Below are 16,712 nucleotides of genomic sequence, written 5' to 3'. Positions count from 1 at the left end.
GGCTGCACCAGCCCCTCGCGAGCCTGCGCCATGGGGTAGAGCAGCCAAAGAGCTCCCGGTGCAGAGCAAGGGGGACCCCAGCATCCCGCTCCGAGGAGCTGCCTGGGTTTGTTCAGGAAGGACGGGCACAGGGGTCTGCGTCACTACCTAGGCACCGGGCGCTGGGACCTACGGACACACGAGAGCCAAAGTGAAGCAGCGGCGGCCCCGGAAGGCGGCCCCAGGGCCAAGCGCAGCAGGCGCCGCCTCAGAGCCCCTTGTTGAAGTAGACGAGCTCCACGCCGGCCGCTTCCTCCCGGATCCGAGCTTGCAGGGGCGGCTCCAGGCGGCTCACGTGCATGGAGCTGCGGGGGTGACGGGGCTCAGGGCCGGGCGGGGGGTCAGCCAGCCCGCTGCCCGCAGCGTGGACCCGCGCGCTTACCTTTTCTGCGGGAAGAGCGCGCAGCACAGCGGCGTGGCGAACACCAGGCTGCAAGGCAAGGCCGGGCGGGCCGTGAGGGGCGTCCCCGCGCCGCGGCGCCCCGCGGGGCCTCGCAACGCGCCTTACCAGAGTCCCACGAGGCCGACCTGCAGCGGCGCGTTGAGGTAGGGGTAGCGCTGCGGGGCACGGGGAGAGCGTCGCGTCAGCGCGGGGCTGTCGGCACCCGTCGCGTCGCGCCTGCGCCCGGCCTTACCTTGAGGAACGCTCTCTTCTCCAGCGCGTTCATGATCACTGGCGGGATGGCTGTGGTGGAGGAGAGGGCTGTGAGCACCCATGGGCTGGCACGGAGGCCGCCCGGCGCGCTCGCGGCACTCACCCATGGCTGGCGCCGCCATGCCGATGCGCGACACCACCACCTGGAAGATGGCCTTGCGCGCCGCCGCCGTGGACTCGCCCAAGCGGTTGCCGTTCTCGTCCGTGACGGGGATGCCCAGCTTCAGCTCCCTGCATGGACGGAGAGGAGCCCGGAGCGACCACTTGGATGGTGACACCAAGGGATGGGGCAGGGCCCCAGCGCCCCTCACCAAGGAAGGGTAATAGACTGGAGATCACGTCCACCCTTTGCGGGGGATCTCAGGGCTGGATGATGACGGGAGGTATCAGCCAGGTATTTGGAACCTCTAAACCAAACCACCCCCAGGCTTTGTGGAGGGGGAAGCCGATGCATGAGGAAGGAGCCCCCCTGCAAAGCCCAGCACACCAAGGAGCCCCGAGTACCCCACGCCTCTGGGACTCACCTTTGCCTCATCAGCGGGATGTTGATGCAGTTGGCGGCAGCCACGGCTGCGAAGGGCACATAGCGGCTGATGATGGCCGGCAAGTGCTGGGCGAGAAGAGGGGCACGTCACGGAGATCCTTTGGGGTCAGGGCTGGCTGTTCCCAGCTTTGCCACCGGCTCCTGTAGGAGCCCGGGGTGTTCTTCCCCTCAGCTCCCAGCCCGGAGGGAGTTGGACCCCAGCAATGGTCTTAGCAGGGCCATGAGCCAACGATGGCCAAAGGTGCAGCGGCCTTACCTTGGTGAGAGACTTGAGCCCCAAGGCCGTGACAACTGCGCCCGTGGTTGCGCTCACATAGGCTGTTCCCAGCTGGCTGCAAGGGCAGGAGATGACAGCGGTGAGCTCGGTCCCCACGCGCCAGCCCTGCTCCCGTGCCTGCCAGCACGGCTCATGGCCGGCCACCACCCAAGAAGCTCCTTGTGAGGCATGAAGGGCTCCACCAAGTCCCCCAGCATTTTGGGGGTGCTGGGGCCAACGCAGAGGGGTGCTCACCTGGGGGTGATGGGTGCGTCCCCACTGCGGTTGGTGTAGTTGACGATGGCGTTGAAGGACTGGTTCACCCACTGCCAGAACAGCACAGCCGGTGTGGTCCTGCCAGGGACACGGCATCACCGAGGTCTCCCACCACCATGGGGCACATACGATACGGGCTGCCCCCCAGGTGTGGGGCACGTCCACCCTTCTGCACCCCAGGGGCACTGAGGGGGCCGGGTGGGAAGGAGGTACCTGTAGAAGGTCAGCATGCAGCCGGTGATGGTCATGTTCATGGGCACCTGGGCTGACATGCGCCCAATGAGGAGCATCTTCTCGCCCGTGTCGGGGTGGAAGGCCGAGTCGTAGACGTACTTTGCCCGCCAGAGCTGGTCCTCCGTGAGCCCGGGGGGCACCGTGCCCGCCCTGTGGGGCACAGAAACAGTCAGACCCCCAGCTGCCCACCCCATGGGGGGCAACTCCGCACCCCAATGCCATGGGGCACACCAGCAGCTAGCTTTAGCCCAGAGGGGCAAAGGGCTGGTGCTGGGTCCATGGGCATGGGGTGCAGGTCCTGGTACCCATGAAGACAGGGACAGATCCAGGCCCCCACTCCGTGCCATCGCTGCCCCCCTTCCCTGCTTGGGGCCAGTGCCTTGGCCCCCCATTTCCCTGCACACCGGTAGCTCTCCACCACACGTCGGGCCTCCTCCAGCGTGGCCCCGGAGAGCAGCAGGTTCCGCGGGTCTGTCACCATGAAGAAGTGCTTGGCCCGGCCCTGGAAGGTGCTCTGGTCCCAGCGGGGCTCCCGGATGTTGATGGTGGCAGGCAGGGATGGCGCCATCCTCTGGGGACACAGCGAGAAAGCAGTGGGTGGCCCCTAGTCGTCGTGTGTGTGTGCCCCCCCCCTCCTGCTTTCTGGGGGGTCAGATTTAGCCCAGCCCACCCCCAGGGGGTCCAGAGGAGCTGAGGAGATCCTGCTTTGCAGTTATGCTGAGTAGGGACCCCAAGGATCAGGAAGACCACAGAGTTTAACATTAAACACCCCACACATATCAGCTAGGAGCCCCAAACCTGTCTGGCACCAGAGGACATCCCAGCAGCCCAGCCCAGACGGCTGGGCTCCCAGTGAGGACGGGGAGGAGGATAACAAGGGAATCCGGGTGTGGGGGGACCCCAAGAGGGACTGCAGGTGGGTGGGAAGGGCACCCAAAAGAAGGATCTGGCCTCGGGGCACCAATATCACAGCCCCTTCCGCAGCCGCCGCCGCTTCCCGCAGCCGCCGCTTCCTCCCCGGCGCTTCCCGCGCTGCCCTCAGCCCCAGCCGTGGCCAGGGGGGTTAATCCGCCCGGGCCTGACCCCCCCGCCAGCAGTGATCCTGCCCCCCACCAGCCCTGCGCTGCCAGTGCCCTCACTGGGGTGTCAGGCGGGTGGTGGGGGGCAATCCCCCTTCTTGACCCCCTGGGGGGGTGAAACCTGTGCCAGGGGGTCAGTGCCCCCCCCCCCCCCATGCCCCCAACACGTTCGACCCCCCCCGCCTTTCCCCGAAAACGCCCCGGGCGCGCGAACACGGGCGTCCCCACCCGTCGCTCCGTGACATTCCCGCGGGGTGAGTCACCCGCCGTGACGCCCCCCACACCGCCCGCCCCACGGCGCGAGGCCGAGCCGGGGGCCGCGAGCGGGGCCCCCCCGCCGCCCCACGGGCACTCACGGCTTCCCGGGGCGCTGCGCGGCGGCTCGGGGCGCTCGCACCGACAGCGCCCGCCCTGCCCGCCCCGGCCCGTGACGTCCCGGCCTCGTCACGGGCCCGCGGGCGGCCCGGGCGGACGCAGCGGCCGGGCCGGGCCGGGCCGAGCGGAGCGGAGGGCTTAGCGGGAACCGGGCCGGCCGTGGGGGGGTGACGGCTACGTGCCGGGCGGCACGGCGCGCGTGGGAGCAGGAGCAGCCCCTGCGCGCGCGGTCGTGCCCACGGGCGGCTCCGCGCGGGCCGTGCACGCGCGCAAGCTCACGAGCAACGCGGGGGCGGAGTGGGGACACGGGGAGGTTGCATCAAGGCGCGTGCACTGAGTGCCCGCTCGCTCGTGCACACGCGTGTGCCCGCGCCGCCCGCCCCGTGCCTCAGTTTCCCCCCTGTTCGGCGCCGGTGCCGCTGCGAGTGTCAGAGCGAGGCGGGCGGGGGGGGCCGGCTGCCGCCCCCCCTCCCCCGTGCGGGTACCCGATACGGCCGGTCCCGCATCACCTGAAACCGCCGCCGCGCGCGGGTGTCGGGTTCGCGCTGCCGGCGCCGCTGCGAGGTCACGGCGAGCGCGCGGCCGGGGGGCAGCGGCGCCCCGGGCGGGGGGACAACCCTCGAGTCACCCCACGGGGCGTGGGGGGGGACCCCCCTCGCTGCCCCCCCCCCGTGCCTCAGTTTCCCCGGTGCGATGGGGCCCTTCGGCAGCCCCCGCGCTGGGGGTGGCGGTGGGGGGGGCAGCGTTTACACCCCTGAGGGGGGGAATCCCCCCCTGCCCGCCCCCCCGCAGCCGCGCGGGCGGGGGGGACACGCACGGGACAGTGCCACCCCCGCCGCGGGGCAAGGCCAGCCCCGGCCGGCCCTGACTGACACCTGCAGCGCCCTATGGCAGCGCCGGCCGCGCGGGGGCGGCCAATGGCGGCGGGGGGGCGGGAGCGTCCCCCCCTCGCGGGCACCGTCCCCCCCGCGCCGCGGCGGCGGCTCCGCGGGCGGCACCGCGCGCGCAGGTGAGGAGGGCGCGGGGGGGACGCGGCGCCCCGGGGGGCGGCCGGGCCGGGCCGGGGCTGCCGCGCCCGGCGGGTTTTCCCTGCGCCCGGGAACCCCCGTGGGAACCCCCATGGGAACCACCCCCCCCGCCGCCCCGTCCGCCGCGCAGTGGGGCCGGACCCCCAACTCCTGCAATGGGCCCGACCCCCCCGCGGCGGCGCCGTGTGGCGGGCAGGGGGTTCACGGCGCCGCTGTCGCTTGTCGCCACCGCAGGTCGGCTGCGTGGGAGCGGGGCCCCGGCCCGGGCATGTGCTGCTGGGTCCCTCCATGTCCCCCCCCGGCCGGCGGGCACCCCCGGCCCCGTGAGGACCCTGCTGCCCGGACGCCGGGGCCCCCGGCGCCGCCATGGCGCAGGGCTCGCCCCCGGGGCCGTGGGAGATGCCCGTGGCGGGCAGCCGGTCGCGGAGCTCCAGCAGCGAGGCCAGCCTGGCCGCCCACTGCCTCCTGAGCAAGCAGAGCCGGCTGCTCAACGGGGCCGCGCGCGTCGGGGCCGGTGCCCGCGCCGCCTCGCCCATGGGCCGTGTCATCCTCATCAACTCGCCCATCGAAGGTGCGTGCGGCACGGGGCACCTCGTGGGGGCTGCGCGCACGGCCTCGCTGTCCCCGTGCGGAGCTGCTGTGGGACGGGTGTCCCCGTCACCTGCGAGCAGCCGTGCGTCCCGCTCCTCATCCCCTGCCCGGGGCCAGGCCGGGTGACATGTCCCGGCCCCCATGCCCGCAGCCAGCAGCAACGAGAGCGACAGCATCAGCGCCATCACGGTGGAGAAGAGCGCCGACGGCAAGCTGGGCTTCAGCGTCCGCGGCGGCTCCGAGCACGGGCTCGGCATCTTTGTGAGCAAAGTGCAGGAGGGCAGCGCCGCCGGTAAGGGCCATGGGGCACCCGTGGGGACAGATGTGCTGCATGGGGAGCTCTTCGAGACGTGAGCACCATGTGGGGCATCGTCCTGCTGCCTGTTCCGTCCTCTTCATCCTCTGGCTGCAGCTGGTTCAGGCTGCCCTCGCAAAGGGCCCCGTGTGTTGGCCCTGAGCTCCAGTCAGGCCATCCCCAGGTCACATGAGGTGACAGCTCTCCCATTCCTGCTATGGCCTCAATAGTGACCTACATCCCCATGGGGATCACTCCCCTAGCCTGGGTGCTCTGCGGACTGGGGCTTCCCTGATGTTCCCAGCATCCCCACCGCGGTGGGATGGACGTGCCCATGTGCATGGGATGCCACGCTGAGCCACATGTGCCCCGCAGAGCAGGCCGGGCTGTGCGTGGGTGACAAGATCACGGAGGTGAACAGCGTGAGCCTGGAGAACATCACCATGAGCAGCGCCGTGAAGGTGCTCACCGGGAACAACCGCCTCCGCATGGTGGTCCGGCGGATGGGCCGCGTGCCAGGCATCAAGTTCTCCAAGGAGAAGACGGCCTGGTGAGCGGGACACCCGCCGCGTTGGGACCCCCGAGGCCCGGCCCCATGGAGGGGACACAGCGGGATGCTCTGAGGGAGCCGAGCGCACGGCTGGGCGGCAGGGAGGGCGCAGGATGGCTGCAGCAGTCTGTGGGCTGGGAAGGACTGGAGCGGGAAGGGTGGATGTGACTGGATACATCCCTGTCCCCAAAGCCCCCTGCCCGTCGCTGTGCTTGCCTGGGCGGTCCCAATGGCCTCGTCCCGCTGGAGGACGAGAGCCAGAGGCTGCAGCTCCCTGCACGCAGGGTGGACGTGGTGAACCGGCGCCTGGTGGTGGAGAAGAGCGGCTCGACGCCGTCCGAGAGCGGCTCCGAGGACGGCCTGCGCCGCATCGTCCACCTCTACACGACCTCCGACGACTACTGCCTGGGCTTCAACATCCGCGGCGGCCGCGAGTTTGGCCTCGGCATCTACGTCTCCAAGTACGGCCGTGCCGCGTGCCCAGAGCTGGGGACAGGGGGCTGCTGGGTGCACGTGTGGGGCGGGCTCGGCCCCATCCTGCCCCCCTGCCGCCCTAGGGTGGACCCGGGCGGGCTGGCGGAGCAGAACGGCATTCGGGTAGGAGACCAAGTCCTTGCAGCCAACGGAGTCAAGTTCGAAGACATAAGCCATAGCAAGGCAGTGGAGGTGCTCAAGGGGCAGACCCACATCATGCTGACCATCAAGGTACCCGCGCGGGGCGGCGCAGGGGGTCGGTGCCCCCCGTGCTGGGGCTGCCCCAGCTCGGCGCGGCGCCCGGCCCGGGGATGGCGCCGCCGCGCGGGGCCGCTTGGGTTTCAGGCCGGTGGGAGGGGGATGCATTATTCATGGCGCAGCGGGATCGGGTTCGCGCGGGGCGGCCGGCGCGCGCTGACCCCCGCGTCTTCTCCCTCTGTGCCTAGGAGACCGGCCGCTTCCCCGCCTACAAGGAGCTGGTGGCCGAGTACTGCTGGCTCAGCCACTGTAAGGGGGCAGCGCCGCGCGGGCACCAGCCCCCGCGCCAGGGCCGCCGGGTGCCCCCGCGCTGGGGCTGTCACAGGGGCGCCCGGGGGGAATGTGGAGGCAGAGGGTCCACGTGCCACATGCAGCTCCCCAGCCCAGCACCTGGGAGGTCCCCATAGAGCTGTGGGCTCCTGTGTGTCCCCTGGTCCTTTTAGGGGACACAGCGGTCCCCATGCCACGACCAGCAGGCTGGTGGTCCTCGTGTGTCTGTACCCTCGGAGGGGCTCCCTGTGCCCGTCGGGGTGTCACCCCAGTCCCTGCTGTGCCTCCGCAGTGACCAACGGGCAGCTGCAGCAGCTCTCACAGGCCTCGGAGACCAGCTCCTCCATCTCGTCGTACTCGTCGGCGCCGGGGGCGGTGAACGGGCTGGGCGCGATGGCGCCGGGCGCCCCGGCCCGCACCGTGGACGTGGCCATCTCCACGGAGGACGGGCCGCGGGGCGGCCGCGGCTGGGAGCGCGCCGAGCGCGCCATGCAGACGGAGCCGGCGGCCGAGGCGCTGCCGGAGACGCGGCGCACGGTGCGGCCCCCCGAGCTGCTGCGCGACACGGCCATCCGGGGCGGCCAGGGCGGCCGCGAGCCCCCCGGGCCCCTCGCGCGCCGCCCCTTCGCCCACTCGCCCAAGACGGCGCTGCTGCTGGCGCTGAGCCGGCCCCGGCAGCCCATCACGCGCTCCCAGAGCGACCTCACTGTCGCCGGTAGGCACCGACCCCCTGCCCCACACCTGCAGCCCCCCAAGGCCTTATACCCCGGCCCTGGGCTCCCCCGGGGTCCTGGGCACCGCATAGCCCCCCCCCAGGGACCCTGCACCCTCCTTGCCGCCACCTGGAGCTGCCCCAAGACCAACTCTGCCCCCATGGCTTGTCCTTCCCCCCCATAGCCCAGGCCCTCCAGCTGGGGTCCCCCCACATTGTGCCCCGTGCCCACGGCTGTGCCCCTTCCCCACAAGCCATGTGGGGTGAGTGCCCCGCTGTGCCCCATCCCTCCCGAGCCCGACACCCCCCTCTCTGCCCAGAGGAGAAGCGGAAGAAGGAGAAGCCAGAGGGGCAGAGGGTGCGGGGGGCGCCCCCCGGCCTGCACCGCTCCAAGACCCTCGTCAACCTCTTCTTCAAGGGCAGCCGTGCCACCAGCCAGAGCTGGGCCCCCCCCGGCCAGGAGCCCCCCGCGCCCGACCGCCAGGCGCGCGCCAAGTCCCCGGGGCGCCCCGACGGGGACAGAGGTACCAGCTGGGGGACGGGGCCAAGCGGGGCGCCCGTGTGGGGCAGGTTCCCCCCAACGCAGTCACCATTGTGGGCACTGCAGCCCCTCCAGCCCCTGGCTGGGGGTGCATGGGGCAGGCTTGTCCCCAGGGCTGGTGCTGCCTGTGCCCCCCGTGGGCTCTCACCCCTCTCCGTGTCCCTTGCAGTCGGTGCAGTGCAGAAGTGTGTCATCCGGAGCCTCAAGCGGGGTAACGGGGGTGCCCGTGTGGATGCACAGCCTGCATGGGGGGTGTCCTTGCACGCTGCGCCCCACGGCGAGGGGGCGGCCACCGTGGTGCCATGTGTGTGGCCTTGGCATGGACTGAGCCCGCGGGCACTGGGATCGTGCCCCGCTGTGTTGCATGGAGTGTGCAGGGGAGTCTTGTCCTGCTGGCCACCGCCTTGCCCTGTCCCCTCTCCGCAGAGAAGAGCCGCCGTGCCAGCATCCTGGGCCCCGCGGGCCTGGCCGCGCCGCAGCCCAACGGCAGCGAGCCCGAGGGCCGCCTGCCGCTCATCCAGGACACGGCCGCGCGGCTGCTCAGCGCCGACGAGGTGACGGCCGTGCTGCGCCACTGCACGCGGGTACGGCGCGGCGGCCCTGCCGGGGGGTAAACCGGGGCACGGGACAAGGGGACGACGCTGCTGACCTGTCCTGTGCTGCAGTACCTGCACGAGGGCAGCGTGGAGGACTTGGTGAGGCCGCTGTTGGCCATCCTGGACCGGCCCGAGAAGGTGCTGCTGCTGCGTGACGTGAGGTGGGTGCCGGCGCGTGGGGACCGCGGGTTCGCGGCCTGCAGGGCTCCGGCCTGGCCGGGCAGCAGCCAGGGCAGCTGCCAGCCGGCCCGCGCGCCCCGCAGGAGCGTGGTGGCACCCACGGACCTGGGCCGGTTCGACAGCATGGTGATGCCCCTGGAGCTGGAGGCCTACGACGCCCTCAAGAGCCGCTCGGGTAGAGCCCGGCCCTGGGGGGCACCGCGGGGCTGCAATGGGGCACGGGGGGGACTGCGGGGTATGGGCTGACCCGCTGCTCTCCCTGCCCGCAGTGCGATCGCCCGCCCTCCGCCCGGCCCATCACGATGTCCCCCCCAAGAGACACCTCATCACACCAGTGCCTGGTGGGTGCCCCACGGCAAACGGTGCCCTCTGCCCGAGGGTCAGGAAAGGGGTCTCTGGATGCTGGGGATGTTCCCGGGTGCCAAGGATGTTCCTGGGTGCCATGGGTCCCCAGGGATGAGAGGAAAGTGAAGTCTGGTGTTCCTGGGTGCTGGGGTGTTCCTGGGTGCCACGAGCCCTTAAGGATGGGTGGGAAGAGCGAGGGTTGATGAGCATGTTCCTGGATGCTGAGAATCTTCCTGGGTACCAGAGTTTTCCTGGGTGCCGTGGATCCTTAGGGGTGGAGGGAGCGTGTGTGTGGTGTTCCTGAGTGCTGGGATGTTCCTGGGTGCCATGGATCCTTAGGGATGGAGGGAACGTGTGTGTGGTGTTCCCGAGTGCTGGGATGTTCCTGGGTGCCATGGATCCTTAGGGATGGGGAGAGCGTGTGTGTGGTGTTCCCGAGTGCTGGGATGTTCCTGGGTGCCATGGATCCTTCGGGCCGGCTGGGAAGGAGGGGTCCTGGAGCTGCTGGGATCCCAGGGAAGGCAGCAGGCGGAGGCCTGGAGGAGCGCGGGCTCCCCGCGTGCCAGCCGAGCCTCCCTCCGTGCAGACTACCGGGGCGGATTCCTGCTGAAGCCGGCGGGAGCCCCGGAGCCGGAGGAAGCGGGGGCGCCGCGCGCCGCCGCCAGCCCCCGGCGCTCGCAGCCGCGCTCCTACACGCCGCTCCCCGACGTGCCCGTGGACGCGTTCGCCGGCGCCGGCGGCCCCCCGCCCGCCGCAGGCCCCGCGCCCCTCAACTGGCTGCTCACGGAGCCCCCGGGCGAGGGCAGCGGGCGCTCGCGCAGCCCCCGGCGCCCGGAGCCCCACGGCGCCGGCACGACGCCCCGGCGGGCACGGCGGCTCCGCGCGGCGCAGGGCGGCGGGGCGGCCGCCAACGGCCCCACGACCGACAAGGAGGATGAGGAGGAGGCGGCAGGGGAGTCCCGGCTGCTCACCGTGACACTCTCCAAGCTGAAGCACTCACTGGGTGCGTGGCACCAAGCGGGGTCGGGGGGCTTCCATTCCGGGGGAGGGAATGTGGCTTGGGGACCCCCGTCCCTGCGCCCCATGTTGGCAGGGGGTACGTGCGAGGGGGACGCGGGCTTGGGCACTGCCGGGTCGCGCTCCTCGGGGAGCCCAGAGCTCTGGGAGAGGAGCTGCCCTCCCGCCTTACCCGGGCAGGTCCTACCAGAACCGGCTGCAGCCCGGGGGGTCGGGACCAGGGCTGGGGCATCGCCGCTGTCTTGCAGGGATCAGCATCTCGGGCGGCATCGAGTCCCGGGCGCAGCCCATGGTGAAGATCGAGAAGATCTTCCCCGGGGGAGCCGCCTTCCTCAGCGGCGTCCTCAAGGTACGGGGAGGCCGCGGCCCCGCGCGCTGCCCCCGTGGCGCAGAGAGGGGGACAGTACGGACAGGAGCGGGGACCGGGCCCCCGGCTCCATGCCCCGGTGCCGCGCGGCGCCGCTCCGTTGCAGGCCGGGCACGAGCTGGTGTCGGTGGACGGCGAGAGCCTGGAGCACGTGACGCACCAGCGGGCCGTGGACACCATCCGCCAGGCCTACCGCAACAAGGCCAAGGAGCCCATGGAGCTCGTGGTGCGCGTGCCCGCGCCGCCGCCGCCGTGACGCGGGGCCGCCGGCCCCAGGAGCCCTCCCGGCGCCCGCAGAGCCGCCCTCGGCGCGGCACGAATGGGGAGCCCCAGCCGGGCCGGCCCCGCGGAGCCGGCGCAGCAGGAGGCACCGGGGACGCGACGGAGACGCGCAAAGGGGGCAGGCGGCACCGGCCCCGCTCTGGACACACAGCCGTGACGCCGCCCTGGAAAAATAACACAGCCAGGAGCTCGTTTTTAATCCACACGGCCGGGTGGTACAAGGGCAGGCCGGGCTCTGGCTCCGGGACACAACGGAAACAGTAATAAAGTACAAAAATCCCCCCCAGGAGCCGGGGGCGACCAAGCCAGCGCTGGGCAGTGCCGCAGGCTCCTCCTTTGGTTCAGGGCAGCCGCCTCGGGCCTGGCCGGGGGGCAGCCCCACAGCCCCCACGCGCCCCTCGGCCCACGGCTGGGGCATCACCGGGGCTGGCTGCCGGTGGAAGGGGGCCGGGGGGACGAGGACGTGGGGAAGGCACTGAGGACAACGCGCCCCACGGCAGGGGTGCCGCGGGCAGGGCGTGAGCCGGGGCGGGCAGTGCGGTTTGGTGGGTCCTATAAAAATAGAGTTATTTAAAATGGCACAGAAACGAATCCCCTGACAAACACACGGGCTGGGGGGAGGCAGGGACAGGGCACGCGGTGCCCTCGGCCGGGTGGCAGTGCCAGCAGGGAGGAGAGGGGGGAGGACGGCCCCGCGCAGCCGCTCCGCAAGGTGACCCCGGCTGCAGCCAGCGCGGATAATCCCTGCGGACGCTAAGAGGATCGGCGGGAAGCGGCTCCGGGCAGCCCCGGAGCGGGCGCAGCGCCCGCCGGGCACCCCGCGCCACCGCGGCCTCCCCGCGCAGAGCAGGGGGCACCACCTGAGGGCCCTCCCGTCCCCTGCCCGCGCCAATAGTCTCTGCGTAGCAGGGCCAGACAGCGATCCCCAAGCTCCCAAAGTCCAGGGCCCCGCGGCGCTCGGGCGCGGGGCCGGCGGCGTCTCAGATCTCGGTGGCCGTGATCTCCTCGAAGGGCGGCTCGGGGCTGGCGGCGCCGCCGGGCTCGGCCGGGGGCTCCTCGCCGCGCAGCCGCAGCCGCTGCAGCCGCTGCTCGAGGCGCCGGTTGCGGCGGTACATGTGGATGTAGTTGCACTGCAGCTGCTTCTGGTAGCGGATGACGCGCTCCTTCTCGCCCTGCCACGTGCCGCGCTCGCGCTCGAAGGCGTCGCGCTGCTCGCGGCCCCGCTGCCGCTCCTGCGCCACCTCGGCCCGCAGCCGCTCCAGCTGCCGCCGCAGCCCCGCGGCCTCGGCGCCCGCCTCGGCGCCCGGCTCGGCGCAGCGCCCGCGCGCCGCCTCCCGCAGCGCCGCCACCTCCTGCTCGAGCCGGCCCGCCTTGGCGCGGAACAGGTCGGCCTCGCTCTTGCGCCGCTGCAGTTCGTTGGCGCAGACCTCCAGCTCGAGCGCCTTGAGCCGCGCGGCCTCGCGCAGCCCCCGCGCCTGCTGCTCGCCCGCCTGCAGCTCGGCGCGCGCCTCCCGCAGCTGCGCCCGCAGCGCCAGCAGCTCCGCGCCGCGCTGCGCCAGCTCCGCCTGCGACTCCTTCAGCTGCTGCTTCAGCAGGGAGATCTCCCCCGACTTCTGGCACACCTGCGGCAGGGCGGCGCGTCAGGGAGACCCCGCGTGCGCCGGAGACGCGGCGCCGCAGCGACGAGGGCGGCTCACCTCCCACTTGGTCTCCTCGAGCCGGGGTCCCAGCTCCGTGTGCTCCCGCTGGAAGGACGCGCAGCGGCGCTCGAGCAGCTCCCGCTCCTGCAGCAGCTGCGCGAAGTCCTCCTGCAGCTGCTTCTTCTCCTGCTGCAGCTGCAGCACCTGGAGCTGCAGGAGCTGCTGCCCGCGCTGCGCCTGCTGGGCGGCCTGGCGCACGTGGGCGGCGCAGCGCTGCCGCAGCCCCTGCAGCTCCTGCTCGCAGCGCCGCTGCTTCTCCTCGTACACCTGCGCGGGGCGCACGCTGCCAAACGCCTCCGCGGCCGCCCCATGGGCCCCCTGCTCCGCCGTGGGGCTCCCCTCATCCCCAGGCCACCGCCGGCGGGGAGGGCGCCCCATTCCCAGGCCCGCGCAGGACGGGATGCCATGAGCTCCATGCCGATCCAAGCAGGATCCCCACAGACCATGTGAAGGTCCCCAAGGGACTGTATAGGCCTTTCCCGCCGCAAGCTCCACACCAATCCAAGGAGAATCCCCACAGATCACATGAAGGTTCCCAAGGGACTGCCCAGGGCTTCCTCAGCTCCATGATAGAGAGCCCCCATTCCCAAGCCCACGGAGAAGCGGGATCCCTCAGCCGCACACAGGGACGGCCCCTGCCTCCCCAGCCCCGCTGCAAGCGGAGAGACCCCCCGTCCCCGGCGCAGGGACCCCGCGCGCGCCCCCGGGGCCCACCTGGCAGATGGCCACCTCGCTCTCGTCCAGGCTGTCGCGCAGCTGCTGCAGCTCGGCCTCCCTCTCGCGCAGCTTGTCCTCCAGCTCGCGCACCAGCAGCGCCTCGTCGCCGGGCAGCGGCGAGCGCCCGCACGAGCCGCTCTCGGGCGAGCGGCGCCCGCGGCCGCCCAGCGAGCCCGAGCTCTTGCTGGAGGACGAGCGCCCGCTGTCCGAGGCGGAGGGGCCGGCGGGCGGCGCGCGGCAGCCGCCCTGCGCGTCGCCGTGGCCGTGCGGGGAGGCCGCGCGGGCGCCCGGCTCGGCGGGCTGGCTGCAGCCCGTGCTGCACGTGGGCAGGCTGGACAGCGAGTTGCGCCCCGAGTCCGAGAGGGTCCCCGCGCGGCTGCTGGCGCGGCAGCCCGCGGCCCCGGCCGTGAGGCTCAGCTGGCTCTCCGAGAGCGCCGGCCGCGGGCACGGCCCCACCGCGGCGCTCCTCGCCTTGGGCACCACCGGCTTGAAGGCCATGGGGCGGATCAGGGTCTTCTCCACGTTCTGCGGGGGACGGAGGTGACAGCGCGGGGCTCAGCGCAGGGATGCCCAGAGCAGAGCCCATCGTCTCCCCCCGGGGAAGCAGCGGGGGCGACACGTCCGTGCGGCCGCCACGCGCCGCGCCAGGACCGCACGGGCGCGGGGACGCGTCCCCGGGGACGCCAGCCCGGCCCGGCAGCCACTCGGTCCCCCTACCTCCTCCAGCTTCCCGGAGACGGGCACCAGCTTGGGCGGAGGCCCCCGGATGCTGCCGCCCGGCGCCCGCTCGTCGCGGGCCTCGTCCGAGTCGCTGCCGGCGCTGGCGGGAGAGGCGCCGTCCCGCCGCTCGAAGCCCTCGTGCGCCGCGGCCGCTGCCGGTGTCGCCCGCAGGGGCCCGTCCGCGGCGGCCGCCGCCTCGGGGGGCTTCCCGTGGCCGGGCCGGCCCGCGAGGAGGCTGCCCACGCTGCCCATGGCGGCGCGCGGCGGCGCGGCGCCCTCAGCGCCCGCCTCGATGCGCACGGGCAGCGGCTGCGCGATGGCCATGGCGGCAGCGCCGCGGGCGGGCGGGCGCGCGGGGGGAGCCTGCCGGGACACACACGGCCGTGAGGCCCCCCAGGCCCGTCCCAGCCCCACAGCTCCCGACAGGGATCCCGGCTGCCGCCCCACAGCCCCGACGGCGTCACCCATGGGGACGGCCCGGGAGAGCCCTGCAGCGACCCAGGATAACAGCGGGATCGGCCGGGGGCGGCACAGGACGGGCCGGGGCCTCTCCTGCGCCAACGGATGTGGCACTGGGAAGAGGACGGAGGGGCCCAGCTGTAGAGGGGCCCCCAGGGCAGCAAGGTGCCCCCAACCCCATAAGTTGTGGGGCCGGCAAGGTGCCCCCTACCCCACACATTGTGGGGCCAGAGCGACACTCGGAGGCCACGGGCACCCGGATCCCGCATCCCCATGGATGCAGCAGCTCTCGCAGCTGCCCCACAGAACGCCCCACAGCCCCGTCCCTCCTGCGCACGAGACCCCCAGGCCGGGCCGTGCCCCCCGCAGGGCAGCACCCGTGGGGCCCCGCGTGGCACCGTGGGGCAGCGGCGACACAGCCTGTGCCCTGGCGCGACCCCACGCCGGGAAACCCGCCAGGGCCACAGGCAAATCCCGGGAGGCCCCGGAGCGCCGGCTCCTGCGCACGTCTGCCCCCCAGCACCCGCCAGCGCCGCCCCACAGATCGCGGGGCAGCCCCACACACCGACACTGCCGCCTGCCCCATGGCGCCTCCACTCTGCCCACAAACCCTGTGCAGCTCCGTATCCCCACCACGCTGCTGCGGCCGGTCCACCGCCCCCCACACTGCCCCACGCCGCAATCCTGCCCCACAGCATCGGACACTGCCTGCTCCCTGCCCCACAGCACCCACAGCCCCACAGCCCTATGCCCCAACCTCTGCCCCACAACACTCAGAGCCCCACGCACCTGTGACCCCGCACTCGCTGCCCCACAGCACCCCAATACCCCGCACTCGCTGCCCCACAGCACCCCTGCCCCACAGCTCTGTACTCCCCAGCACTCGCTCCCCCCCAACCGTGCACCCCAATAGCACCCGCTACCCCCCACCGCTGCCCCACAGCACCCGGCACCGCCGGGGCCCCCGAGCCGGCAGGCGGGCCCGGGCCGAACCGGGCCGCGACCCACCTGGGCCGGGGCGCCCCATGATGCGCCCGGGCTCGCTCGTCCGCGCCGCTCGCTCCGCCCGCCGGGCCGGTACCGCCCCCGGTGCCGCCCCCACGGGGCAGGGAGCAGCGCGGCCGGGCCCGGCGCTGCCCCGCGCGCCCCGCGCCCCACGGCTGCCCCAGCGCGCGGAGCAGCCGCCCCACGGCGCCCCTCACCTCGGCCCATGCGCGGGTCCCGCCGGCGGCTCGGACACGGCCCTGCCACGGGAAGGGGCGGGCGTCAGGGGCCGTCCTGCCCCCCATGCCGAGCGCCCAGCTCCGGGCACGGCCCTGCGCCCGCTGCCCCACGTCCTGCGGGACGGGGCTGCCACACGCGGTGGTGGCGCCGGGGAAGCTCCCGGCCAGCGGGGCCTCGCCGGCAGCCCGGGCTGCGCTCCGGGGGGCAGGCCATGGGGAGCTGCCCCTGGGCACTGCCTCCCGCTCCCCGTCATCCCCCCTGGAGAATCCTTCCTTGCCCCCCTCTCCGGATCCACCTCCTGGAGGGTCACATCCCTGAGGATGGAAAACTTCCCACCAGGGAATCGTCACCCCACCAAGGGCAGCTGGACCCTCCCCTGGGCCACCAGAGACTTTGGGCCCTCAGCATCTCCCCACAGTTGGGGGGCTAGCAGGGGGGACCCTACAGACATAAGGTGGCCTCTTCATACCTGTCATGGGGTCCCCCACCTGGACCCACACAACTGGGTTCCTGGGTCTCTGGCGCCCCACAACAATCCCCAAATGCTCCCAAACAGCCCCAAAGTGCCCCCATGACACCCCAAAGTGCCCCAGGGAGCCGCTAGGCCTCTGCCACCCCGCAACACCCCCAAAGAGCCCACGCAGGACCCCTAGGCCTCTGCTGCTCGCCCCACACACCCCACAGCGCCCCATAGCCCCCTAAAGTGCCCCAGAGAGCTCTTGGGCCTCTGCTGCTCCCCAACAGCAACCGAGCACCCCCAAAGTGCCCCAGAGAGCTCCCAGGCCTCTGTCCCCCCCCATAAGTCCCCCTAACATGTCCCACAACATCCCCAAGTGCCCCAAGTTGTTTCTGGGCCTCTGCTGCCCCATAGCTCCCCCCCAAGTGCCCCACCAGGCGCTGGAAGTGCCCCCACAACACCCCGAAGTGC

The 16,712-nt window shown here is 72.7% G+C and overlaps 3 protein-coding genes across 3 annotated transcripts; 1 reads left to right on the top strand and 2 right to left on the bottom strand.

The window, feature by feature from the left end:
- Positions 1-201: 201 nt before the first annotated feature.
- SFXN3 (sideroflexin 3) lies at positions 202-3,500 on the bottom strand. The gene is made up of 11 exons (XM_088528879.1): positions 3,440-3,500; positions 2,409-2,575; positions 1,984-2,154; positions 1,750-1,848; positions 1,495-1,570; positions 1,219-1,304; positions 798-925; positions 675-724; positions 548-597; positions 422-469; positions 202-344 (listed from the first exon to the last, which is right to left on the bottom strand). Exons 2-11 carry the CDS (start codon positions 2,570-2,572, stop codon positions 248-250), a joined length of 969 nt encoding a protein of 322 aa, XP_088385005.1. The 5' UTR covers positions 2,573-2,575; positions 3,440-3,500; the 3' UTR covers positions 202-247.
- A 1,306-nt stretch (positions 3,501-4,806) lies between these two features.
- Positions 4,807-10,938, top strand: PDZD7 (PDZ domain containing 7). The gene is made up of 16 exons (XM_088528850.1): positions 4,807-5,057; positions 5,229-5,369; positions 5,748-5,922; positions 6,207-6,383; positions 6,480-6,627; positions 6,843-6,903; positions 7,217-7,639; positions 7,957-8,160; positions 8,347-8,388; positions 8,604-8,761; positions 8,843-8,934; positions 9,037-9,128; positions 9,223-9,294; positions 9,885-10,301; positions 10,564-10,664; positions 10,789-10,938. Exons 1-16 carry the CDS (start codon positions 4,853-4,855, stop codon positions 10,936-10,938), a joined length of 2,658 nt encoding a protein of 885 aa, XP_088384976.1. The 5' UTR covers positions 4,807-4,852.
- Positions 10,939-11,944: 1,006 nt separating this feature from the next.
- On the bottom strand, positions 11,945-14,425 carry LZTS2 (leucine zipper tumor suppressor 2). Its single transcript, XM_088528849.1, has 4 exons — positions 14,099-14,425; positions 13,379-13,906; positions 12,662-12,931; positions 11,945-12,586 (listed from the first exon to the last, which is right to left on the bottom strand). Exons 1-4 carry the CDS (start codon positions 14,423-14,425, stop codon positions 11,945-11,947), a joined length of 1,767 nt encoding a protein of 588 aa, XP_088384975.1.
- Positions 14,426-16,712: the final 2,287 nt, after the last annotated feature.

Source organism: Tinamus guttatus, unplaced genomic scaffold, assembly GCF_059628265.1.
Source record: "Tinamus guttatus ecotype Peru unplaced genomic scaffold, ASM5962826v1 Tinamus_guttatus_pri_ptg000314l, whole genome shotgun sequence".
NCBI lineage: Eukaryota > Metazoa > Chordata > Aves > Tinamiformes > Tinamidae > Tinamus > Tinamus guttatus.
This window is presented reverse-complemented; position numbering and strand designations above follow the sequence as displayed.

Excerpts from the sequence above, each read along its gene's own strand:
- PDZD7 (XM_088528850.1), top strand. The coding sequence starts at position 4,853 with ATGGCGCAGGGCTCGCCCCCGGGGCCGTGGGAGATGCCCGTGGCGGGC. Across the intron at positions 6,628-6,842 it reads ACATCATGCTGACCATCAAG|GAGACCGGCCGCTTCCCCGC; the intron begins GTACCCGCGCGG and ends CTCTGTGCCTAG. Across the intron at positions 6,904-7,216 it reads GTACTGCTGGCTCAGCCACT|TGACCAACGGGCAGCTGCAG; the intron begins GTAAGGGGGCAG and ends GTGCCTCCGCAG.
- SFXN3 (XM_088528879.1), bottom strand. The coding sequence starts at position 2,572 with ATGGCGCCATCCCTGCCTGCCACCATCAACATCCGGGAGCCCCGCTGG. Across the intron at positions 1,849-1,983 it reads TGCATGCTGACCTTCTACAG|GACCACACCGGCTGTGCTGT; the intron begins GTACCTCCTTCC and ends TGTCCCTGGCAG. Across the intron at positions 598-674 it reads AGAAGAGAGCGTTCCTCAAG|CGCTACCCCTACCTCAACGC; the intron begins GTAAGGCCGGGC and ends CGTGCCCCGCAG.
- LZTS2 (XM_088528849.1), bottom strand. The coding sequence starts at position 14,425 with ATGGCCATCGCGCAGCCGCTGCCCGTGCGCATCGAGGCGGGCGCTGAG. Across the intron at positions 12,932-13,378 it reads GCGAGGTGGCCATCTGCCAG|GTGTACGAGGAGAAGCAGCG; the intron begins GTGGGCCCCGGG and ends CGCCCCGCGCAG. Across the intron at positions 12,587-12,661 it reads TCGAGGAGACCAAGTGGGAG|GTGTGCCAGAAGTCGGGGGA; the intron begins GTGAGCCGCCCT and ends GCCCTGCCGCAG.